We start from the raw sequence: 27,500 nt of genomic DNA on the forward strand, positions 1-27,500 counted from the left end.
TATTAAATTATATTATTGTAGTATGTGTATTATTTCATTAAACTCAATTTGAACTTGTTTAGTATCATCTTTGTGATATTTTCATGTCAGGCGTGTTGCTTAATATTTTCCTTCGTTCATTCATTTATTTCGGTTATGAAAATTCTTGCCTTTACATCACTCGTGTCATATATTAGGCTTTTGTTATGCCGTATCATACTTCACTTTCTCTTCTCTCTCCCCCATTTTCCTCTCTCCTCCTCTTCTTCTTCTCTCTCTCTCTCTCGCGACGCAACGTGGAGGATTTCTTTCAAGTGGGTTGCCGTTTTGTATATGTTTTGTAGTTAGCATAATTCAGCCAGTAATTCCTAAATCACAACCATATGTTCTTGATGTGTAGGATTCAGCGGTCGCAACACCACTAAATGACTTCTGTATGATAATTCGGGTCCCCGAGGGCCGTGGGGAGTGACGCCCCCCGGAGCTGCACCGTTTCCTTTTTACATTTTGATCTTTTGGACCTTTTCTCGTCGAAAAGAAAAACATTTCTTCGTGGAATTTGTATATATTTCATGATTTGCCCCACACATTAATATGTGCGCCTATGTGTGTTTATATATAAGAAAATTAATTCTTTCCTTACAATTTCTCTTCGATGAAACGATACGTAATTTTAGCTTTATTTGTTTTTTAAACATTATTTCAGTGAAGCCATAGTACCGTTGATAAGAGAGCGTAAATATTATCATGTCAAGTTTTATTTTATTTTTCTTTTGGGGGGGTGGGAGGTGGGAGTTGGTTGGGAAGCAAAAATTAAAGATATTAAATAAAAAATTATATAATGATAATGAGAGAAGAGCCTTCATGTTGGACCGAATAGCTAATGAGCTGATATCATAAATGATCTTCCTGATGACCGAAACCATAATACTGAGAGAGAAACATATTTATCAGTGTGAACATTAATTCCAATCATCTTTTATAAAATCCAATCAGAGTTGATTGTTAATCACGTTTATGAACCTCTATTAGACTCCCTTATGCAGTTTGTTACTCGGGATTTGCAATTCATGACATCCCAATAAATACTGCTCTCTCTCTCTCTCTCTCTCTCTCGATTAGCTTTAACAGGGTATGCGTTTCGTCTCTTCGTGATGATAGATATGTTTGAATGAAGACACAGATATGAGATAGTGAACTTTTGCACATTATCAGCAGTGTGAACTTTTGCACATTATCAGTGGCTGACTAACTGCCATAGCATTTTTAATTTTGAGGATAATGCAGAGAATTGCCTTAATGCTTTCCTTAGTTTGTTTTTTTGCATAGAGGCGTTAATCTTGTCATATGAAAATGAGAAGTTCTCCTAGTGTCATCAGTAAAAACTGTAATTGACATGCTCTCATCCTAACGAGAAGAAAATGGTTAATTTCAAGACAGTTTTCTTTAGAATTGTTTGTTCTTTAGGGTTAGTGTGAAATATTGATTGTAAAGGCTAGCATTTTTCTTGCCATATTACAAATTGAGCGGAATAAATTTTGTAGGATTTCCTCTAATGGAGAGGTGGTGATTTTTCATGTACTCGAAATATGCCATTCCTTTCTGTTTTTTTATCTGCAAACGAGGTTTTACTCATTAAAGAGTTTATGCGGATATTGGAGACATTTTCCGTACCCGTGGGTTCACCTACGTATTATCAAGTACGAGATTTTTCTTTCACAACTGCTGACTTATCATCACTAAGGTGATGACAGTTGGAAACTAGGCACACCACAATAAGAATCACTGCCACTGTCCTTGAATACAAAGTTTGTTTATCGCCACTGATACAAACAACAGTGAATCTTGACACCAAATCACTGATTGCTATCCGTGAATGTATAGTACTATGAATTAATTGTACTTAATTAGATAACGCGTTTTCAGCATCATGGATTAAAGCAGTTATCCTCGAATTCTTGAAATTGAACAGGAACCCAAAATACCAACGAAGATATTTCAAACCCTTAACTGAAAGTAAAAATAAAAATGTACATTTGGTTAACTAATGTCATTTATTTTTTTTATGATTACATTCCACTATAACATGCCTTATGATTATTGAGTGAGCAAGGTCGAATCTCGTTTAAGATTAGCCCAAAGTAGACCAACGGAGGGGAAGTGAGCTATTAGGCCTATCAGGTGTTCTAAGACAATAAAGGCCAGTTTGCGGGAAAAAATCTGCCCAGACAATAAACTATCCCTTCAACATAATTTAGACTGCTTGTTTTATGAAGATACAGCTTAATCACTTTGACATTTCTATGTAGAAAAAAGTAAGAATGATTTATCTGGACTGAAATTTGATGACGCAGATAGCAGTATCTTGTGTTATGGGAGGAATTTCCTGACGTGAGTTTCACGGTTATGAGGCCTTCTTATAAATATTTAATCATCACAGACGCATTGTATGATTATAATGTCCGTTTTGAAGCTTCTAGGTGTGTGTGCGGCCGTGTATGTAGGTATTAGGGGGCGAGTATCTCTAGAGCTATTATGTGTTCTAGTCACGCGTCTTTCGGCCGACAATTACACGTCCACCTGCTAAAACGACCTATTAAAAAACTTTTCCCTGAAAGATTGCTCAAGGGACTACAAGCTCTTTTACTACAGCACATTTCGCTTTCGAATGCTGACCATGCACTTTTTCTTTTTTGGAGTCTCAGTTCGTACAGTTTGTTGGATTCCTTTTGTTTTGTTTCAGAGCAGACCAGAGAAAGGTGTTCTCTGGCTGAAAGTTTTGCCAAAGATGACCTTACTTTCGTACCACGAATAGTAGCTACGTAATTTCTTATGGATGTTCTGCAGTTCTTTATTGTTATGTTCCTTTCTGCTTGTTTGGAACATTTTTTTTTTTTTGGATACGCATTTAAAAATTGTAAATAGAGTTCGATATGCGTTTTTGCGAATTTGACAGGAATATTGTTCAGAGGAATGACTTATTATTGATGCTTGGTTAGGGCATCAACTGACAAAAAAAATTTGATGTAAAATGAGTTTTCCATAGATTTAAGATAAAGTCTCCTCGGATTTAGATCATATTTTACAAATTTTGCGGATTATAAAATGCTCCTCTGTTTCCCTTTTAACGGATTTGTGGAAAAACGACTGAAGTATCACACATTAGAATATCAGTTGCTTTGAAGTTTTTTGAAATCACGGATAATGATACGGATTTTACTCTGATACTTAACAGTATTTGGGTAACAACAAAAATTATAGACATTTCCAGACATTTTTTGTAAACATACGAAAAGTCTTCCGTAGATTGTAAGATATGAAAAGAAGGGAAAAAAGTTGAGTTAGTGGACAAAAGGTCATAAATGCTATTGCAGTTTCTCCCTGTGATATATATATTATAACTATATAATATATATATATATATACTAATATATATATATATAGATATATATATATCTATATATATTAGATCTATTATATGTATAATCTAGATATATATATATATATATCGATATATATATAATAGTATATAGATATATAATATATATATATATATATATTATAGATATATACTTATATCTATATAATATATAATATATATATATATAATATATATATATATAGATATAGATATACATATTATATATATATATATATTAGATAGATATATCTATAGGATTAATATATAAGAAATATAATTATATATTATATACTAATAATTATATATATAATCTATAGGGATTGAATCTATATAATATCTATAAATAGATATATTTTCGCTATATATGTATAATATATATATAATCATATATTTAATATATATAATATATATGGATATATATATATATAGAATATCGAATATATAGATATAGGAGTATATATATAAGATAATATAATTATATATATATATATATCTAATTATATAATATATAGTAATATATATTTATAATATATATAATATATATGGATAATATATATATATAATATTATATATATTTATATGGAATATATATAATCTAATATATATATATATATATATTATATTAGATATAAATATATATAATATATAGATATATACACAATATATAGATATATATTATATAGTATACAATATATAGATATATATATATATATATATATATATATATATATATATATTATAATATATATATATGAAAATAGGGGAAAAAGAAAAATTGACGGGTAGTAGAGAAACAGTTATAAATCCTATTCCTACTATATATATATAAATAAGGGGACAAAAGTTGAGGTAGTAGAGAAACAGTTATAAAAGTATTCCAGTTTCTACCTGAAAAACTATATATATATATATATATAATATATATATATATATATATATATATATATATATATATATATATATATATATATATATATATGTGAGAGAGAGAGAGAGAGAGAGAGAGAGAGAGAGAGAGAGAGAGAGAGAGAGAGAGAATTGAAGTGTCTCCATTGTCCACTGAACTGTTGCCCTTCGAATCTTCCTGGAACGTCTTCGACACCTGAACCGGGCTTTTATGTTAATTGCGTTGTTTTCCGACCGATTGAATTTAAGAGTGATCGTTTCTTCGATCTCCAGCGGGATTGTATTCCCCCTTACTTGGATGACATTATGTCTGTATTGCCGATGAAGCTCTTGTGGTAAGTGTCGAACACTTGATCTGTAGAACCGTCGCTGCTTTCTGCACGTTTTGGCATTTTTGTTATCTTTGCCGACTTGAATTTTCAGAGTGAGTTAGTTTTTTCTACGGTTTTATTATATCTACTCCCTTTTTCTGCGTTAGGGAATAGGTTTTCCATTGTCAATTTCCATAAATTCTTTGTTCCGTTCTTTTTTGTATTAGTATATTATTGTTAATTTCTCATCTTATTATCCAATAATTTGCTTTAAAAGAGCGCTGTTGTTAGAAACTGTAATCACAAGATGTTATTTTATCATTGTTGCGACTTTTTTTTTAATGTCTGTGCTACAATTTGGCTTAATGCGCAGTTTGTAGTGTGTGGCACGATATAGAATTTGTGAAAGAAATTTTTTTATCCTATAGAATATGCCACCGACTGCAGTGCATTAGTCCTCCTCTGGTGTTCCTGGGTCCTAAACACATAATATACAAGAATAAAACAGATTATCAGGATTATGATACTTCGTGTTTGTATTTTCAGCATGATAAGACTATTATCATAGATACTGCGGTGAAAGCGAAAGTATATAGAGTATGTTTGTTTGTGTGTGTGTGTATGTATAATATATATATTATATATATTATATATATTAATTATTATTATTATATATATATATATATATATATAAAATGTGGAGAGAGAGAGAGAGAGAGAGATTGATTTTCCACGTTTCTTTAATGGTATAGAATAATCCACTTGTATGAATTGCACTGAATATACATACATATGCGGAGATGATTGTTGACATACTCCTTGAGTATGTAGAGAATCGTTTCTTCATATATGACTAATGTCACGGAAAATCCTCGGTTTGACGAAGAGATAGCCTAAATCCCGTTGACAGCTCGTAAACAGCCTTAGAAGCCATTTCGTCGAAAGTGTTAGTATCCGAAGATGATACAATTCCTGACTTCTATGTCGAGCTTTTGTATTGGATAATACGTCGTTTTAAATCATTTTTCTGAAGGTTGTCTGTAAAATCTTTACTATAAAGGAGTATTTCTTTTCCTGATGCTAAGAAAAGAAAAGTTGTTTTAAGACTTGATGATTGCGTACGCGCGTGCGCGGAAGAAAGAGAGACTGAGAGGGAGAGGGTCAGTATACGTAGTTTTGTGATGTGATGAGAGCCAAAACAAACGAGCGTGTCCGTGGCCCTGGTCCTGGATTTTAGCATTTGATTTATAGCCTGTGAGATAGATGATGGCTAGTGATGCTCGGGCCTCGTCCGAATGCCCTCGCTAATGGCTTCCTTCCTACTATCACTCACCAGTAGGTTGTTCCCGTGGGGGCTTTCTAGGGGATTCTATTTTATCTTTAATGGATCATTTTTTACAATGCACAATATTGCATGAACATTGACGTTGTGTATTTTTTTGAGGGCGAAAGTAGTAGAGGAGCCGGGAAGCGCATCTCTCGGTGTTTCGGAGGTGGTCATGTTTACGCTGTTGAAGTGAAGGTAAAGGGACCATAGGAGCTCTTAACTTCCATTCTCGGCTCCCAGACAATGATATATGGCTCTCAAATTTTCTTCTGGACAGTTTTAAATAAGAATCGAGGTCGTTAATTTTGTGTATTTTGGCTCTGGGAAAATAATTGTTTCGGAGCGGTAAGTTGGCCTCATATCCTCCACTATTCCAGTACAAAATGTAAGATTTTTTCTTTTTCCTTTCTTATTTATTTCACTCTCCGGTGGCGGGAGGAATGGCCAGCGGCATTCGAAGAGAAAAGGGGAGAGGGAGGCGTTTTATTGGAAGGAGGAGGTGAAGGGGGCTACTGGCAAATCATCTCCTGTCCCAATAACCAGATAGGTCTATAAATCCATTGGGCTCTTTCTTGCATGTTCTGTGTGTTTTTTTTTTCATTTGTGGGGAGGGGAGGTGTTACAGAGATCCTCTTTCATATCAGTATTAATATATATTTAGTACCGTTTAACTTGTTTTGTAACGCTCGTCGACGTTTTCGACGGAAATATATACTACTGAGTGGTACAATGAACGAACGCTGTTTTGCTCTCTTAATTGTTGGATAATATCGTTATTAGAAGCAAAGCTTTTCACTCATCGTTATTTTGCAAGTAGAGAAACAGACAGTTATCCAAGTTATATTTTAATCTAAATTATTATTACGAGAGTACTTTACATAGTCAAAAATGCATGCACATTGTTGAGTGTGTCATTGTTTTTCATGAGAAGTTACCACAATGAGGATGATAACGGAGTACTCATAGGCAACTTAGGAATTACAGTCAGCAGTAGGACACTCAAAGGCACGGTTCAAATAGACCTTGGATTTCTACTAACACACACAAAAAGAAAAAAAAACTATCTAGCGAGGAAAAGGATGATATATTTTCTCCCCAAAAGTTAATCCAGTTGAGTGTTAGATTATTACGAACGGAAACCCTTACATCAGGATAATGAAGTGACGACCTGGTAAAATTGTAAACAACTTTGCGGTGAGAGAAGAGAGAGAGAGAGAGAGAGAGAGAATTTTATGTGGTATCTTGGCGCTTTATACGAAATATATGTTGATTTGATAACATGCACAACTGCGGGGATAACTGTTCGTTTGCAATTCATGGATTCCAGTGACCACAAGTTGATAGGTTATTCGTATTGAGGTTGATAACCCTTTATAAGAATAAGTTATATCCATGCAGTCCACTGAGATTATCAGAGCGATGGTGTTTACTTTCAAAAAGAACGCTTTTTTGAAAATAGAAGTGTTGAGCAGTTTTAATTTTGTTTTATGGTCGTAGGACTTCATGTACTTTTAACTGTTCCATCAAACTGGCGAGTGAAGAGGAGTCTCTCTCTCTCTCTCTCTCTCTCTCTGGTGTTAAAGGGGATATTTTTCTTTTCCTTTTTGGATGGTCCAAAACTTGCTCCTTTATTCATATTTTCATCTATTTCCTCTTGAACGAAGTACAGCCTATCAGCGTGTCTTCTTGGCGTGGCTTTGCTCCGTCTTTCTTAAATTCTTATATCCGCCTTTATTTGGCCCTTCTTCCTCTCAAAGACTGTTTCCCCCCCTGCCCCCCCACCCCACATCCAAAAGACTATATCCCTCCATCACCATTGGGACTGACTTCATTAAATCTCAGTAAATAATGCAATATCCCCCATATTACCTGTCTGCCGTGTTTTGCGTTTGCTGTCAATTTTAATCTTGCAAAGTTTCCACAAGGTCTTGGGCGCACTGATCTAAGAGTTTCGAGTTATTGTGTAGGTTTTGTTCTTTCTCGCTCTTTATCTGGGTCTAAAAGGGGAGTTTGTTTATTGCAGGATTTCAGTGCTTTACTTGAGAGCTTTCCTCCTGTTAATTTTGAATTCATTTACTATTTTACTGGAATGTTTTACAGTCAAAATTGATAACGCCATAGCTTTGAAAAATTCAAGAATCTCATCATAACTAGTCTATTCAGTTAAACTTTTATCATAAATTATATACATCTAAAGTAAACAGATCTTGATTGTCAATGCTGGATCCTTTCGCACTGGTTTCTTTGCTGCTGCTGTTTTCTTCCTTTTTATTTACTAGCTACTTATATTGGCAGTGTGGTAACTAATGAAGTATATAAAAATTTACAGTAGATTCTCTCTCTCTCTCTCTCTTTCATATTATATATATATATATATATATATATATATATATATATATATTATCTATATATATATATATATATACATACATACATACATGCATACACTACCTGCTTTCAAGAGCATTAGTATTGCTTTTGGTTTGTACCTCACTCCCTCACCCCCTTGCCAACATTCGGCGGTTCCTGTCTGGGTGTTTTCGACGCTTCTGTTCTAATGGTTTCCTGGGGGAGGGGGAGAGATTGGGTGGGTGAATTCTTTGTCCATTGTAATTATCTTGTTTTGCAATTTTTATCACATAATTCGTCTTCTTGTTACATCGGAAGACAGTTCCCTGTACCCTTCCCCCGCAAAAATGATTGACTTAGGCTTCGATGATGATAAGGAAGCTGATGGCTGGGATGGTGATGATAATGGAGTTGATAATGCCGTTACTCAAGAGTTGTGGATTGAAAAAGCACCAAAGGGGATGCTGGTTTTCAGATGAAAATCTTTGCTTCTTTCACCTTTTCAAGTTTTAGAAACAGTCTTGGCATACTTACATGTTTTGTATTTATGTACTATTTTATGTAGGTGGAAGAAAACTGGTACTTGCTGTTATCATGTATATATTTGCATTGCTGTAAATTAACGTTTATGAATTATACAGAGGTTTTCTAATTTGCAATCAACACATTTTTTAAGCAATTAGTATTTTTTCTAAGTATACAGATCTAAGCCTATCATATATGAAGTATCATTGAGCACAAGCGGGAATGGCCGTTGAATCTTGGTAGCAACGTATAATTAAATGGTGATGGGAAGAGAGAGAGGGGGGGCCATCCCTCACTTACCTTTCACTACCACTTCATTCTCTCCTTTGGCCACAGGAGTCAGGTCAGTGCTGCTCCACTGACACACTGCCAACTCCACCCTGGAGGGCAGGTAGGGAAGTGTTCTGCTGACACTAGCCCAAGGGCTGGGCACTGTTGCTCAGTTGGTACCACCCCAGAGAGAAGGGACCTACTCCCTTCCATCCCTGCTCTGCTTGATACAGACCAGAGCTATGTTGGGTTAAACCTGAAGAACCGGTTGCCACCTCTATGAAGTAAGAACCATCAGTTGGCAACCTTTAATGGATTATGGAATCCGTTGTTTTAGATAAGGCTCTACTTTGCCTCCCCTCCCTACTTGTTACAGAAGGGGAGACAAGGCCTCACATTATATACTAGTAGAACAGGGGTTCATAGTGCCACTTACACACTCACTTGGGTCCAGCATGTACTTGGGCACGAATGTATGTGGGCTGGGTTGTGGAAGGGAGAACAGGTAATAGTTTGGCATAAAGCCTCCTTCTTCCCCTACACCCCCACCCACTAACCAAAGTACTCTAATGAGCTGTGGGACACTTGGTCAGAGGGTCCTCTGTACTATTGGGGACTTGTAAGGTCCGGAGACTATGTTCCGTAGCCAGAAGGAGATGGTCTTCTTGAATACCTGTCCCATTCTCACAAAAGAGCGCCATTACTTCCATAGCCCATAATTCACCAATGACAACTTTTAGACTGGCTAAACTTGGTACAATTTATGATTGTGCAGTAAAAGAGGCCCCACAAGGGATTGTAATAGTCATCTTCAACTAACCGTGGAAGGTAGGGGAAATTTTTTAGAATTTTTTTCTTACACTGTGTGCATTTGTATATCTTCCTCTTTCCATTGATTTTTTTTAAATTGGCTGACCTCAAAGTTTTACCGGCCTGGGGTGCTGCATATTGACTTTATCCCCGTTCCTAAGGGTTAAGTAACATTCCAGGATGTAAACCAGACACAGCAATTTATTTTCTGACTCCAACAATCCTCAGGGGGAGGAAATTGTGAGACTTGAATTTTTGGTCTGGAACTGAGGATTGTGTCTTAGCCATGAATTCCAGAACAAAAGAGAATGAGAGAGTGCCAACTGTGAGTGCCTGATGAGATATGACAATTCATGCAACTCCCCCACTCTCTTGCTTTATGCAAGGGCTAGAAGGAAGAGAGTTATAAGGATAAGATCCCTGTCTGACATCCAAGATGGGTTTATGAAGGGCTGCCCTGAGGCTTTGAAGTTTTAACGTCATGAAGCCTGACCTCTCGAGAAGGGTACAACTGTTCAAAGTTCCTAACAGGCATCACTGTCTCTGGGGAGGTGGACAGGTCAACAACATGCAGGAAGAACACTTGAGCAAGTGCATTCTGGTAGCCCTCCATGGCTGAGATGGATTGGCCCTTCTTTCAAAACATCACGACTGTGGAATACAACTGAATTACCATATCTTCGTGCCTAAGAAGATTACCAGTACTAAAAGACTGAGAAGTCTGCAATAAACTGATGACAATCCCTTCTACAACACCAATTACAGATGTAACAAACTTTCCATTCCAGTGTGAGCTGGAGAGCATACTGTGGGAGGGAGAAATGGAGGGCCCCATGTCCTGTAGCACTAACCCGGCCCTCTACTCACCTTCCGTGAGGAAACATAATCAGGTTCCTAATCTGAGGAAGAGAGTCTAGGGAAGAGGAGGATGAAGACAACAACAGATTAGATGTTGATGATTAGGAGGAAGAATGGCAAGAACACTTCTTTTTTCTTTGGCTTGTCAAACTTCTTAGTCGTCATATCAAAAACTTTAAGAAATTAAGAAGCAAAGGACTACCTGGAATATTGAAATTTGGCCAGATTTCCTACACAGACATTCAGAAGATGAAAATTCTCAATTGGCTTCCTACTCCTCAGACAAGCGATGAACGTGTTTGTAAATCATGGGTGATTTAACCATTCAGTGGCAGGTAGCTGGGAGGAGTGATACCCCCTGATGAACCTAGCAAAATCTTCCTGGCCTTCTTCCTCCTCTTACTGTGCTTCTCTAACTTTAATGAAGTCCAAGAAACACACTGCCACATGGAAGGAAAGGTGTACACTCCCTTCGGTGTACCAACATGGGAGACATAGACTAAAGTTGCCAGCTACCCTTACATCCTCACTTGATGATGGCAAAAGAAAGAATGAAGTGGTATGCTTGAGACAATGGAGGGAGTACTCCCTCTCTCCCTCCATCCTGACCAGTTAACTATCATTTTACCAATATTCAACAGGCGATCTAGCCTGTGCTGAAGGGATACTTCATATATGAAAGGTGAGGTATCACTGTAGGATAGAATAAGATCTATAAGATTTAATTAAATTTGCCCACTATTGTATTTGTTTGCACAGTGATTTGATGGGTTATATTTTCCTGTATTTTGTTATATTATACAGTCTGAACTGTGTTTTTCAGCAAGAGAAAGTGATGTCGTCAAACACTAGCTCAATGAAGTTCTATACTCTGTTTTTTTCCATCTGTCCATCCGCCTGTGGTGTATGCGTATGGTAACACTGCAGCCCAGGCTTTAGATAGTTACATTCAGCTTACATTCAACAATAATAATAACCCTATTTCGAATATTAATGGTGTAATTCACATACAATAAATTATCAAAACACTTTTCAGTTGCAAATGTACACCCAGATATCCTTTTATTTACCTAAAACTTACACATATTGTAACTATTTAAAGCCCGGGACACAGCGTTACCATGCAAAAACACCACAGGCGGATGGACAGATGGAAAAAAACAGAGTACAGTACTACATCAAACTATCATTAAAACCTTCAGGACATTTCAACAAGACTTGCAGTGCAAGAAATTTCCACAAATGTTGTTGTTTGTTCTTACGGGAGTATAAACCTACGCTTTTATGAATGGAGTTTTTCGCACAAGGCACATTCACAGTTCAAGAAATTTCCTCAAATGTTTCTATTTGTTCTGCCAGGAATATGAACCTATGCTCACACAAGGCACACCTCGGCTATCACTGTGACCTGAGCCAGCCTTACATTTTGTTGTCAACCATTGCCATGCCCTTGTCACTGCGTTAATTTCCCATTTAGCTCAAGATTTGTCTTTGTATTTATCACTTGTTCAAAATCTTGTGTTTTCTTCTGCAGGGCCATTGTGGAATGTGCCCATTCAAAAGCCCAGTGTGTTATTCCTGGAAGTTTCACTACAGTTTTTCTATCCAAAGTAGGCATTTCTGTTATTTCTTTGTGTTATGACACTCATAATCTTCCTTTGTTTGACCCAGCTCGTAGTTTGGCACCCATGTGTATTAGCTCCTTCCTTGTGCTTCATGGCTAACATGGTGGACATGAAACCAATTTCTATCATGTGGAAAGGGCAAGTCCTGTTGTAAGTTTATGTCCCTGATAGCAGTAGATCCATAAACATTGTATTTCATGTCAAAGAGAGAGGCCAATTGTGAAGATGTGTGGGGTGGCAGATCCTCCAGTGGTCTCTCTGAGGGGCAATTCCTCCTTCAGGGAGGCCACACATAGTCCTTGCCCTCTGACTATTCTGCCATCACCAAGACCACCTCCCCCAGTGACACCACTTGCAGGAACTTCTGCCCCTTTCATTTGACCATTAGCAGGTGAGCCCCTCTCATCAAGGATGTAGCCAATAAGTCCTGAATATCTGGTTTAAAGGCTGTCAACCACTCCAGCAGGCATCAGCAGGTAATCTTCAGAGAGCCACCATCATTATCTTCCACTACTTACCACTTGGTGGCCAGGGAGGTCAAAGGATCCTCCCAGTTGTCCCGTCCTTTGTCCCCACCCTTAGACCAGATAGAAGTGAGTGAGAAGCCAGCAAGAAGAGGTCAAGAGCAGATTCAGCAAGCCTTTCCTCCCTCTCTCCGGCCAAGTAGCAGAGGATAGATGGGTCTCGCTCTCAACATTTAGATATGGGGAACTGATGTTAGGTCCCCTTCCATCACATCACCCACCTCCTTCATGGTCTCATCAGCTTCTCTAAGTTCCTCCCAGCATCAGGGGATCTTCCTGGAGCTGCAACAGAGCAGAGAGGTAGAGCATAAGTAGATTAAGGGGGAGTAGCTACATCCCGTCCTAGCAGCTCCCCCAGGAGCAGATTGGACAGTCAGCAATCCCCAAGGATGAGTAGGGACAAGTGGGATTAAAAGTTACCTTAGCATGTCCTACCAAAGAAACACCCTGCCAACAGGAAGAAGGATAGGGATAGCACCCAGGGGCTGCCAAAACGGCAGGAGCACAAGTTCTGTCTTGTCCTCCTTACCAAAGAAGGTTACCAAACTGCTGCTTGAACAACCCCTGGGTGCTATCCCTATCCTTCTTCCTGTTGACGAGGTGTTTCTCTGGTAGGACTGTTAAGGTGAATTTTAATCCCGCTTGTCCTTACTCAGCCTTACGGAGTGCCAATTGGAGAGGCGGGGAGCATCTGTCCCCCCCGGTTACAAGACTAACTCCAACCCCTGACTGCCCAATCTGCTCTTGGCACGGGATGTAGTTGCTCGCCCTTAATCCACTTACGCTCCACTTCTCTGCTCTGGGAGGTGTGACGTTGACACAGGACCTACTACCTATTAGAGAAGCTCCATTTATGAGAGCATAGGTTTGTATTCACGTTGGAACAAATACAAAATTTTAAAAATAATTTGTATTTTTCCTGGGACGTGAACCAATACATTCATGGAGAAGATTATCCTCCTCTGCCACCCCTTGAGGTCCTGATCTCTCCTAATCATGCAGGTGAGCAGGCCAAGTGGAGGCCAATTAAAAAAATTTAGAGTAAGGACTACTCTAGAATTTTGTTTTTCTAGTTAGTGACAACCAAAGTGTGCCTTGCACGAGAAACTCCATTTATGTAAGCATAATTTTGTATCAGGAAAAATGTAAATTAATTTTAATAATTTATATTTTCCATAATCCCTTTAATCTTTATAAATTTTCCCTTAATCCTTTTATCCCTCTAATCTTTATTTGATTTTTCTTTTATCCTTCTAGGTACGGAGCATCGAGAAACGCACCTAATCCTTCGGACCGCTAGGTAGCTCCTAACTCATCACCTTACACTGCTAGAGGTCACTCGCAATCACTCCTCGCCCTGTTTTCGGTTAGTAAAGAAGGCATTCATGAAGGTAGTAACTTGATTCAAATTGTCTTCTATCCCCTTGGCTGCAATGCACCATGGAACGTTCCCTATGAAGTTCTAGGGAAAGGAGCACTCAAGATGGGCGCAGACAACTTGTAACTAGTAGTGGTGTATAGAAATTATGGATAGGACTCTTAAATTCCGTGTGTTACGTGATGAAAATATAAAAGGACAATATGAAAATAATGAGACGACAGTAAGGTGCTCAAACTTAATTGGGCTTGTTAACGGAAGCTGGGATGAACATCCTTAATCTACCTCGCCGAGAAAGGAATTGTTTGCATTTTTGCGCTTGATGGGGGTTCACTGTGAATAAAATTAATTTCCTCCAGTTCAGGTGTTTACATAATTAGGGAAATGACACTATATGCTGTAGTCTTGAGAAAAAAAAAATGCCTGTACTGTGCTCCAGTTGACTTGCATTAGTGCACTTGCTAAGAGGCTTAAAAAACTTGTGGAGGTGAAGGGACGATTAGGATGTGATGTGATATATTCTGAGTGGTGATGAGTCAAGAGAGGAGTTTTAATGCAAGGACAATCACTTTGTTGAGAATAGAAAATACAGTTTTAATTATTGTGGATGAACAAAGATGTAAAGTCCTCCTCCCCTCGGTTGTGATGGTAGGAAATAAATATAACTGATGGTGAGGAGAAACTATTCGTTGTGAAAGTGTTGTGATAGGGGGTATTTAGGGGAGTCGTAGCTCTTGAAAGCAGGTGCAGTTCTCCCCTCCCCTTCATCATCATCATCATCAATTGCCGGGCAATGACGTGTCAGCACAAGCCTGAAATTGACTCTGTTAAATATGGCTCTAGAGGTCATCCTCGTCAACTTTTGAAGGAAATCTGATGGTGGGTTTAGCTGTTTGATGTGTCCACTCTACGGAATTAAAAAAATTAAAGAGATGATGTATTTTGGTGCCTGCTGTTTGTATAAACATGCTGTATCAAGCTTATCGTGGAGAATGTTGAAACTTGAAGCGGGCATGCTAGTGTAAATATATATAAACTTGCTTCACTTTCAGGACATTATTGACCCAAGACTTGAATGCCTTGATTATCATACAAGAACTAATAGACGTCTCTGAAAGTGACATCATGGTGCTTTTCATAATACACTGTGAGTTTCAGGAAAGCGGATTTCGTGTTAGGACATTTTAGGAGTACAGTTTGCAAGCGATCCTTTATATTTTCATAAAGCATTTGAAGAATGCTACAAAGTACTTAATCTCAAGTGGGGAAAACCTTTAGCCCCAATTTAGCCACAAATTCCATGTTATTTACATGTATTTTCTTTTTCAGACCTTGCAAAACTGGTTATCTGATATTAGGAAAAACACTGATCGTTTCTGTTATGGGTTAATGGCTAATAATGTTGAGTACTTTTCTAATTAAATGGTTGTAGTTTCTTTTACAGTAAATTTTCACCTGTAAAATAAGCTAAAAGTAGGAAATAATTGATTTTTGTATAGCATCGTCATAAAATGATCATGAGGTCGCGTTGATGTCTAATTGTTTTTAGTGTACAAAAATTAAATATTAAAAGAAACTTTTTCTTTATAATAGGCAAATGGAAAATTTCATTGGAATGGCGAAAGATATATATATATATATATATATATATAAAATATATATAATTATCTAGTTAATATGTATACATATGCATATGTACATATATATACTGCATTCAGTATATATATTCGCATGTATGTATATATGAATATACTGAAAAAATATCAAGTGATTGCATTCCAAATGATAGGGAAATGTGCAGACTCTCTTTGAAAAGCTTTTATCCACAGCATACCGAGAACTGTACTTACTACGAAACGTTATCCTCATTGTAGTAACTTGAGAAAATCTGGGGCTGATGCATAGAATTCACTGACATAAGGCTTAATATTTCGCAGATGGTTTAGATGACCGTACTTATCCAGAATTTCCTGAAATTGCAAATATAGATTAAACTTGCACAAAAGAACTATTAAAAATTTTGTGTATCGGGTTATGAATATAAATTTGGAATCGGCAATATTCTGCGGATTCTTTACGCATTCTAACTTGCCAATTATGTACTTGCCTAAAACTTATCAATATGACTATCTCCCAAAATCAAGAATGTGCAATCGCTTCCTGCTTTACAGTAAAGTATGTGCAAGAATTACAAATAAAAGGATTGCTGAAATGCACAATTAGAGAAGGCGCTTACCAGAAGTCTACAGTGAGCAAACAAAACTGAAGTAAACTGAAAGCTGCAACTTATTAAAAGTGAACCAAAAATAACTACCCACTGACCCTATTACAACAATTTATTCATATTGTGTTATATTCAGTTATGACATTGTTCTCTACTATATGAGCAACTCAAGATTTTATTTTTCACTCTAGTGAATTCCTTGTATGGGTGCAGTGGCCAAATTTTACTAATCACATTTAAGCTTTTTATAGGATTTTTGTTAGTATCATATGACACTTAAAAGTATTTTCAAATAAACAGGAAGAGAAAAGTAATTTTTGCAGCAACACATGTATTTTGTTCTGATATAAGTATTTGATATTATCAAAAGCACGTCTTTAAATGATCCGTTTGTTATCAACACAGTTATATACAACCTAAAAGTCTACGCAATTTTTTTTCATCTATGACAGCACACAAACTTAAAGCATTCAGATTTCTTAAATAAAGGCCATTCTTTTAATTATGGAAAATAACGTGATGCACATGATAAATGGTAGTACGTATTTTAAAATCAACCTATTATATACTAAATTTAATATCGGTGTACCTACACAAGATTTTCAATCGTCATGACTGGAAGGAAAGAAAAAACTAGGATTGAGGACTCCTAGGTGTAATATAGACAATCATTCCAGATTTACGTATAGATCAGATAAGCCATACATAAAGAGACATAAAGAGTTACCATTATATTAAGCCTTCTCATCAGTGTATTCAGAACTTGCCCTAAGATTGATTAAAGCTGCTTCCCTATACTCGTCTTTGAAGGTTTACTAAGGAGATAAGTTCAGAGAATGGACTTTTAATTTAGGAAATTGTTTTAGTTGTAATAAGAGTGACAGTTTGTGATGGAGGATAATGTACAGTATATTGAACAGGCAATCAATAATCTTTATGCCATAGCCACCTGTTTACAGAAGACTACGGTTTTGTTTTGTTGAACAGCAATTCTTTGTCGATAGATTAGTCTCATGTTGATCATTTTTCTATAACAAAGGAAAATTTATGATTCCTCGGTCTTTATGTAAAATTGCTTGCTGTTTGGCATTTGTACATAAAGGGGTATATGCCTATGTACATAATTTTTATGTTGTAGAAGATAGAAAACTGCCTAATTCACTGTTTTATACTATTAAGTTTTGACTGATCATAAAAATCACAATCACACGTGGAACTCTTGTTTTCCACTACTGTGTTCATGTATAAACCCTCAATAATTTGCTACTGATGTTTCCCCCTTCCTCCAATTGATAGAATTCTTAATCAATACTGTTTTTGTTTCAGTTTCAAATTCTCTACACTTAGCAGAATAGAGTATGTAAAATGATGATCAGATTAAAAAAAATGTACTCGTAATGTCTTACTTATCTTAACCCAATGGGAGTATGAATAATAAATCAACATGCCTGAATACACAAAAAAAAAGCCTGCATTGGCAATGACCAACAAGTGATGCGGATTACATACCTGTCATATAGTGGTGTGAGTAAATGCAAAATGCAACCTTCTGAAATCAATTAATGTGGTTTTCCCAAACAATAATCGACAAAGTATTTCCAAGGACAGTATTTTACTTTGTGCTTCATAATACAAAATTAGACTATGGTAAAATTTCAATATCATTGACAGGGAACGATATCGATCATTCAGATATGAAATGTTTGCCAAATTCTACTTGCGCATGAATTTGGGGTCACATATTTGGAAGTTAAAGTTATTTTAAAACTGTTACCAAAAAATTGACTTAATGCAAAACTGTTAAAAGGTACCCTGGACTTGGTAACAATTTTTTCTTGTTCCCTTAAGCTGATAATCATGGCGGACAATACAATATTTTATGAGTCCAGCCATTCCTTACTGTTTGAGAATTGGAGGCAACTGGATAAAATCATGAAGAATAATTCACTAAATTCTGGTAGTAAGTCATGATTTCCTAATGAACTACGAATTTTAACACAATATTGAACAAAACGCTCTAGCCAAGAGTTTGCCAATGAAAACTGCTCCAATAATATCTCAAGATCTTGATAATAACACGCAATTTCTCCTTTGGAACCCAAGGAAGATAGGCCTATGTAACAATGGAAGTAGTTTATTAATGAGGTTTCTTCTAACTAAGCATGAAAATAATGAAATTTATCATTGTGGCTTCATGTCATCACCTTGCTAATTTCTGCAATTACCACAGGTAGAAGCAGGAAACAGCGACTCATAAGGCAGCATGGTTTTTTTTATACATGGTGGGCTTCTCAGATAATTTCAAGCACGAAAAAAGATAAATATTACTGCTTAAATTTCGGTTGACGTGTCCATTTCCAAACCTGGAAAAAATGAGGCATTCTACGACAAAGTTTACAAGATCAATTGTTTAACTAATAAAAATTGAAGAACCCCTAAATACTTCGAATACAAGTTGAAGAAACCCTAAATACTGAGCATTTCGCACGATTATCCAGACATCCTCAACGCAAACCTGATATGTCCCCTCCTAAGTAAACCTAGGTTTTTTTTTTTTTTTCTTATACTCTCAATACCAAAACTTTTCATCTTGCAGTCACTTGCAACTGGCAGTTTCATCTCTACATTAGATGGTTACACAACAAAAGGAAATGTAATTTCGTTCGTGCTAAAACGTCATGTAACACAATTACCATTTAAATTACAATTTTTATATTTCTAGAGAATTATTCTGATAAACAAAATCAGCAAGGGAAGCGTAAATTCTGAATGACAAGCATCAATTTTGGAAATATTTCAATAACCTCAAAACCTAAGGCGAACTGGGAAACACACAGCGAACAATATTAAACTATAGACATAGGTAACTCTTTCATGTCTCTTTGATGACTACTGAGCACAAAACTTATCATTACACCAGTCAAACTGTACAATATGCCAAAAATATAATTTCTAATAAACATTTTCCAGAAAAATGGCAAGCATTATTGTGACTCCCTGCCATCCACCTATTTTCACATGAAATGTACATGTCGCTGGTCAATGTTATTTTGTAGCTAATTACTAACACACAAACATACATACCCTCCTGCTAGTAATTTTAGTCCTTGCCTACAGACGTGTCTCTTTATCTCAGAAAAAAAAAGCATTGTAAGTCAAAGTGTTCCTGCGCTTGGTTTGCATTGCAAAAATTTGACAAGGAAGTAAACATGACATGCCGTTAAATTCATTACATTTCTTCAACTTCTTTTTTAACTATTCTCAAGTGGAAAAAGAAGGTGCGAAGGAGCCTGTGCATAACTGCAATGTAAAGAAATAAACGTAAATATGCTTAAGGAAGATAACTGTGATGACATCCTCGAGTCTACAGAAAGCAATTAGCCTGTCTATACCACATGAAACATGCAATCAGCACACTACCCCTCATGTGCCAAATTTGCACGAACCAGGGCGAATTAACCTGAGGATATGACAGTAAAACCTTTTTTCTCCTGAGAATAACCTAACATCAAGGAATGGAAATCATGAAATACACCCAAAGCTATGTAGGTATGCTAAAGATTATGCCGTTTTTAATTTGTTTACTACAGTGAGCAGACAGAAGGACCTTCCACCTAGTGGTCTGGTTAGACTTTAATACAAATGCATGGTATGTCCTTGGGATTGGTCGCTGCTTTACGCACTGCATACAATTTTGTTAATATAGTTTACACAAAATACAAGTTAAGGTTTTAATCTACGCATTAAAAACCTTACTGAAATGAAGAGAACGTCCCACCATTTCTTTCATTATTATCCTGAATAACTTGCGAAAGTCAGCTTCCATTCTGAATTTTTTTAAGAATGTATAATCAAAGGATCAGAGCACCAAGAAAGAGTAGAACTGAGAATCGCCAAGTTGTGCTTGTTGGATACCAGTGCATATTTATTTCCCTTTAGTAGTATATGTATGGGCACCTATACAGTTCTTTTGCCTTTACATAAGAATCCTCAAAGCGAGGAATCAGACCACTTCATTTGTCTCTAAAGAACATCATGAGATGAAAAATTCTAAGAGAAAATCATTACTTGACTCGTGATACGGTAATATTAACAAAATGTATACTTAAAGAAAATGTACGAGACATCAATTACGAATCTATGGCTGCTACAGCACACGCTCCAGAATAAACAATGTTTTCTGATTCTGTGGTTTTGAAGCCTTTAGCACAGTGTTTGACAGACCCGAGTTTAAAAATGAAATAGAACTGAGAATGTAATATTCATTTTTAATATTTTTTATTTGTCATTTTTACAACATTCGTTATCATCACTGCATACTCTACTCTTTTAAAGCAAATTAAATAAATAAAAAATAAAAAAAGCATTATGTTCGACCTTTACCTACAGGATTTAGTTCAGAATTGATGAGAAAGCTTATATCATAAGCTTGCCTTGGAGTTAAGTTGTAGAGATATTTCCAGTTAATATTTAAAAGTGTCATACCATAGGGAATTCCACATTTGGTGTCAGATGAGAATGTTATAGTTGGGAACTGTGAAGCACATTTGAATGTAATAAGTCCAAGTAGCCCAAAATGGCATAAGAAATTAAAATAGTATACATAGTAGTCTAGTTTCTTACTATACAGAGCTTGTATGTTAGTTCCTCTGTGCTGTTTCATTGTTTTTATTTTATTTTATTATGTTTTTTTTTTGAGTTCCATGGAGAATACTGTATTCCTTGTTGTAAATAGTGTATAGGTTTTATGTCATTATTAAAGTACCAAAATGACGAGACATCGCCCCTCTGTGAGATTGGTCGCGTTGTGTTTAGAATACACGGAGATTTTATATTTTCTGTACTTAATTTAAGTTAACTGTAAGATCGGCGTGGTCGTCATTTTGGCTTGCGATTTATGAATAATGCACAATTGGCTTCTTTATAAAGAAAGTATACAACAATTTCGATGGCTGATTCATAAAGAAATATGCTGTATATGAGTTGCGGAAATCCGAATAGCTCGTCAGAGTATTCCGATTGGTGGCAAAGACAGGGTATATAAAATAATTGTGTTAACGCACATGCGTACGTGATTAATATCAGGTAAATTTGGTGAAAACAGAAGTCTATGGAAACATGGCAAGGTCACCAGACCGATGGGCTATGTGCCTGGAAGGGCGCCTGTCTCGTCTGGAAAAAAACAAAAAAAGCAAAAAAAAAAAAAGTTTTATTAAAAAATAAAACCGTGCTTGGGATATCCTCATTGCTGATGTCGCCAGTGATCTCTATATATTTCTTTTGTTGTGTTGCAAATCGCAAATGATTTATCTTTGTTATGTCTTGCATATTCTGAGTTAGCATGTGAAGGGAGAGACTCTCGTTGGAAAGGTATGGAAGACTCTTGCAGCTCAAGGTACCACCCACCTTGGACGAGTGACACAACATGGGAACTTCCCTGGCTGGTCAAGAGCAAAGTCATGCAGAAGAGACCAGAGCAGATCTCAGGACACATTTTATTCTAAGTAAAACTGAAAGCCTTACATACATGCATACAACATTACACTTCATGGCAGAACCAGTCACATGTACACTGATGCATTCAAGTTCACCACTTTAATCAGCTACACAATATGTACACAATATAAACAGCCAAGGTTTGGAGGCAAAAGGGGTTGAAGGTTGGTCAAAGAAAGTGTAGCTTTCGATGTTGTCATCTGTTGACTGTATGCAGCCAAACAATAAAATGTATGAAGTATAGGATTATTCATTTCATTTAACCTTCAACTAGTTACACTCTCAAGGTAACCAAAATTTCTAGAAATGTTATTTATTGAGTAATAATATAAAGCTACAAAATAAATGGCATGTAGAATACATCATGTACATTACAGCTGCGCCATATATATACTATAAAGGGAGACCCTGATTAATGCATATTAATGAAGAAGTGAAACACCAGGATAAATGTAAAAATTATCTTCACCTGGCTTTCACCACAATAAAAAATATATATATATAAAGGTACTACCCACTTCAGAACAAAGAAAGAAAAAACTGCAAAATAGGATTAAATAAATTCATATTTCCAAGGTCAGTGGTATGAAGGATATAAAAAAAATAGTTACCTCTACAGAGACCCAAAGTAATTATTAATTCTGCAATACTTTACAAAAAAAAACCTATACAAAAATCTCATTAAACCTGATATTTGTGTTAGATATGGAACTTAAGAGAAACCGAATTCGACAAAGGTTAATCATGAAGCTTTACCAGATATTTTAGAGAAAACTTGAAAAATATATCCCCTTAATTTAGGAATCAAACCTTAAATAAAGGTAGGATCTAGGTACAAACTGGTCTTTATAAAATTTTTAAAACATGGATGGAATAAAAAAAAAAATGGTTGTAATTTTGTCTTGGAGACACCGAATTTGTATTAATAGTTACCTCTACAGAGACCCAAACTAATTATTAATTCTGCAATACTGTACAAATTTTTTTTTTACAAAACTCTCATTAAACCTGATATTTGTGTATTAGATATGAAACTTAAGAGAAACCGAATTCGACAAAGGTTAATCATGAAGCTTTAACAGATATTTTAAGAGAAAAACTGAAAAATATATTTCTTTAATTTAGGAATCAAACCTTAAATAAGATAGGATCTAGGTACAAACTGGTCTTTATAAAATTTTTAAAACATGAATGGAATAAAAAAAGATTGGTTGCAATTTTGTCTTGGAGACACTGAATTTGTATTAAATTTTAATATCCTGATTCGGGTAAGACTGTGATCAGAGTTAACACGTGAACAAATCAAATAGCGATTCCATACTGAGGATAAGTGTAGTGCACTGCAATATGAAACGTTGAATTATTAGCAAAAGCATGAATCTGATAATAAGCATACTGGAAAAGGTCATTTATAAAGTGTTGAGAGAACAGACGCTTAAGGAATGCCATTTGGAAAATGACAAGGAGTAGACGTCTCATAAATAACAGACAGCAAGTGGTTGGACAAACACCAAGAAATGAATTCGCAGAGAGAAGTAAAGTCTTGCAAGAAATCTAAAAACAGTCTTATGCCAAACTCTATCAGATGTTTTTGAGATATCAGAACTGATGACCCGTGTCCTGAAATGAAGATGACCTAACTTCAGTACGTCTTGCTTTGCAGAGGTCTTACTCGTAATTCAAAAGGAGGATTGACTGATGGTGTTGAAGATTGTGATAAGTAGTTAATTTTTAAATAATCTGAGATGATAAAGGGGAATCCACCGAATGGTCTAGTAAGTGAGAGTTAACAATTACCCAAAATAACAGCGTAGCATAGTAACCTGTTTGTCAGCAAACTTCTTGATGAATGTTATAGGAATATGAACCATGATAGATATCCATCCAACCTTTAATGGTGAGAAAACTCTTAATTAAGCCTGACGAGACCAGAGAATGAGGGGCACGGTAACAGGATCAAAGCATCTGAACAGGTGCAAAATTAGAGCCAAAGATTGAAAGCGCGTCTTCAGGCTCCTTCACTATCATACCAAGTTACAGCTCCATCATGATGGCCACAACAAAAGCACTAGTAGTTGTGCTTGGTTTGGTTCAGGATCTTATTGGCTGAGAGACTGAAACTCTTTCATAAGACGAGAAGAGAATATTAACATCCTCTCTCAACACACAAGACCTCCCCTAAAGAGCAACAACTCGGCAAATATAAAGCAAGAATAAGTACTACGCCTCAACGCTCTTGCTCTCTCAACTGGACGAGTGAGAGGAGCAGCAGGAAAACTAATTGCATTATGTCTTGATGCATTAATAATCATGCTTAAAACCTCGGCGACATTTCAAGGGGGTTTTGGTCTGGGATACAAAGCAATTTTTTTAACGGGAATTGTTAGCGAATGACAAAAATAATCGGGCCATCTAGTGTGTCTAATTCTAAAAATGTACTTATTCTAAATGATTAGAACTCTAATCCAAACATACAGTTTTCATTCTACGTATATTTATTCCTTCTATCCCCAACATTTATCCTTAATCTAAGATTTATTGCATTCCTAGACATGACAGAATTAGGCAAACTATCATTTGATATTGTGAAGAAGAAAAATAAAGATAAATTTAGTAGCAATAAGGACTCGTTTAAATGTTACTTTTTGTATCTTGTGGGTTTTTTGAAACCTGAATAAAGCAAAGCTTGTAAAATATGCCTATCTTTTTAAAAACTGGTGATTTGAAAGATGCAAATAAACAACAGATGAAACGACTAGTTCATTTGTTGTTGAAGTGAAAAGACGCGGGAATCAAACCTAATATCACAATTCACTCGCTAAAACTCCTGTTAAAGTTCGACTCTGGCTTGATCTAAGAGACACATGAGATTTCAACAATTTAATTAGGGTGCTTTGTGTCTACATTCCAAATGATAATCAATTTGTACACAATGCATCACATTAAACATTAGCTCGGTAATCAAAAGTTGTCAGTTTGTATCTACATTCCAAATGATAATTAATCTGTACACAATGCATCAAATTAAACATTAGCTCGGTAATCAAAAGCTTTTCAGTTACAACCTAGAGTTAATTTTACAAACCATAATACAGTATAAAAATTCATTATTTTTCATTTGCGGTAACAAGGTTACGGATCCAACATCAATAGCCTCAAAAATATCATAACAAAGCAACCTTGCGATTGTGGGTTCATATTCCACAACGGAAAGCTGATGTTCTTAATACATTCCATTTCCGGTACCAAACCCGAAATATTAGGTTATCACGAAATTAGGCGGTCATAGTAGCCACGGCAATATGCATTTTAATCTTCAAAACAAAAACGTTTAATCATCCATTAGCTTCGACAGGTATGGATAATAATTTTTTTAATATACATTTTGGTACTACAACGATATAACCACTGGTACTGAAAGTGAGGTCGAACTGATCCTCGGATATGAGCACGTACACATCTAGTTCCCATTTAGATTTGAAGGGTCTCCGTAAAAAAAATACCCAGGGTATGTGAGGTGGTAAGTGCAAGGTAACATTCCAACTTAACTTGCCCTAATCTTATGTATTCGGTATCACTGCAGCTCTAGGTCATTTTTTTTATACTGGGTGTCTTTGAAAATTATCGTTGTCCTGTAATCTAGAGAGATAAAGGGGGGGGGGGGGATCCTTCCCCAAAAGGACATTTCTATCTCTTCAAAACCCTAATACTTCTCTTTCATAATAACCAGTACATGAATTTAATAATAATCTTTTCAACAAACAACAGCATAACAACATGAAAAGTGATAAATGAACTATTAGTTAAGATGTCACTGTTGCCATAACGAGGCACATGCAGTGCCAATGTGACCAGTAATTGTAACTAACTGTATTGCAAAAACCCCTGACATTACAATGCTATTATGTTGGGATGACCAAATTTCAGCCATAGAAAAAGTCTGAATATTGAATGTGCGTACATAAAGGCGGAGAAAACACTCAAAATTTGTGGTAAAACCATGGTTGGGTGTCGACTTTTTTTTTACGTGTCCTTTTTAAGAATTTCATGGATTTAAAATTAGAAATATCTAGAAATGAAGAACAGGAGAGTTTAATGGAAATAATGATGCGATTCTATACATTTCATTCTCTAAAGGAAGAAAACGCCGTTGTTACCATGGTTACGATAGGTTTATTTTTAGCTCCTGTAAAAAAGACCTTTGACCATGGCTGTTATCTCCCTCTGTCACCCTAAAGTTAAGTAGTCCAGGGGAACGAGGCTCAGTTTGAGAGCTGTCCATGTGAGTTGGCATAAAAAAAAAAAGGTGGTGATTAAAAATGTTTCAACTGTCCCTAGAACAACATTTGTCTACTGATGTCACCATAGGAGCCTATTCCCTAATGTCCACTCATTACCCTACCCTTGAGGGATGGCACCAACATAATCAGTTCATGAGTAGGCCAGGTCTGGGCAATGGAACCGAGAACATTACGAGAATACAACTCTCACTCTGATTATATTTATGGGGCAAATCGGATAAAATTCACACCTCCAGATTGCCCACCTATGAAATATCGGGAAACTTCACATCCCTTCATTTTTTCCTTTCGAAATAACATTCACAAAACACTGGCTTAACATAGAATGCACAAGGCAGTATCAAGGGTGACTGACAACCCCTCCATAGCTCCGTCCATGAGCAACCGAAACCACAGCTGTGATACCATACTTTACACATAGGCCAGAAAATTTACCTTTAGTGTACAAATCAACAGTATTTAAGCCAGCGCTTAAATACTGTGGAACGAGTTCCACTCGGGGAGTTGCTTGATGGAGGCGTTTCTTAAACATAAGCCTCATTATTGATGATGATGATAATAAAAATAATGTTTAAGACCATCACCAAACAAATTTGTTTCAAAGTATCCAAAAAAAAAAAACTTACGCCCTTAATCATATTCCTCCAAAAAAAAGGGGGAAAAAATCGTTCTCGAAGGATGGATAAGGTCTCTCGATCGGAATTGTCTCGTATATTAGGAAAAATTAAACACGTGTTCCCAAAAAAAATAAAAGAAATTTTACAATAAACATAAAACGTCGAAATATTCAGGCGCCAAACATACTGGAACTGTTGAGCACCAGCCTCATTTCATTCACCAACGTTCTTTCCACGTCGTTTCTTAACGACGAGACGAAATCTTACGAACGCGTTCTCTGGTGAATTCGCCAGTGGGCCACACTAATTCATAAGAGAACTGATGGTTGTGGAAGGCCTCCTATTCCTCCTCCTCCTCCTCCTCTTCCTCTTATCCCTGCCCCCCTCTCCCTCCGCTCCTCTTAGCGGACCCCTTCATCAAGTCCTGATCTACCAATAAGATCGCAATCCTGGCTCACCTCAACCAAATCCTGCTCCACTTCCAGGACGTCACCCCCAATCCTGACTCCTCCTAAATCCTCCCCGAATCCTCAAGCAATGAAAACAGATCCCATCTTCTAATTATACATAGGCAACGTA

At 36.3% G+C, this 27,500-nt stretch overlaps 2 protein-coding genes across 6 annotated transcripts in view; one reads left to right on the forward strand and one right to left on the reverse strand.

The window, feature by feature from the left end:
• The window catches only part of LOC135222007 (forkhead box protein O-like), a 726,710-nt gene extending 704,461 nt beyond the window's left edge, over positions 1-22,249 (forward strand). For all 5 annotated transcript variants that reach the window (XM_064260128.1, XM_064260129.1, XM_064260127.1 and 2 more), the window contains one exon: positions 14,163-22,249. The gene's annotated coding sequence lies outside the window, so the exon portion shown is untranslated. The remainder of the gene's footprint in view (positions 1-14,162) is intronic.
• LOC135222008 (palmitoyl-protein thioesterase ABHD10, mitochondrial-like) overlaps positions 16,124-27,500 on the reverse strand; it is a 275,017-nt gene continuing 263,640 nt past the window's right edge. Inside the window, exon 6 of the mRNA XM_064260135.1 lies at positions 16,124-16,253. Coding sequence (XP_064116205.1) covers positions 16,149-16,253 — 105 coding nt within the window. The 3' untranslated portion in view covers positions 16,124-16,148. The remainder of the gene's footprint in view (positions 16,254-27,500) is intronic.

Source organism: Macrobrachium nipponense, chromosome 3, assembly GCF_015104395.2.
Source record: "Macrobrachium nipponense isolate FS-2020 chromosome 3, ASM1510439v2, whole genome shotgun sequence".
Taxonomy (NCBI): domain Eukaryota; kingdom Metazoa; phylum Arthropoda; class Malacostraca; order Decapoda; family Palaemonidae; genus Macrobrachium; species Macrobrachium nipponense.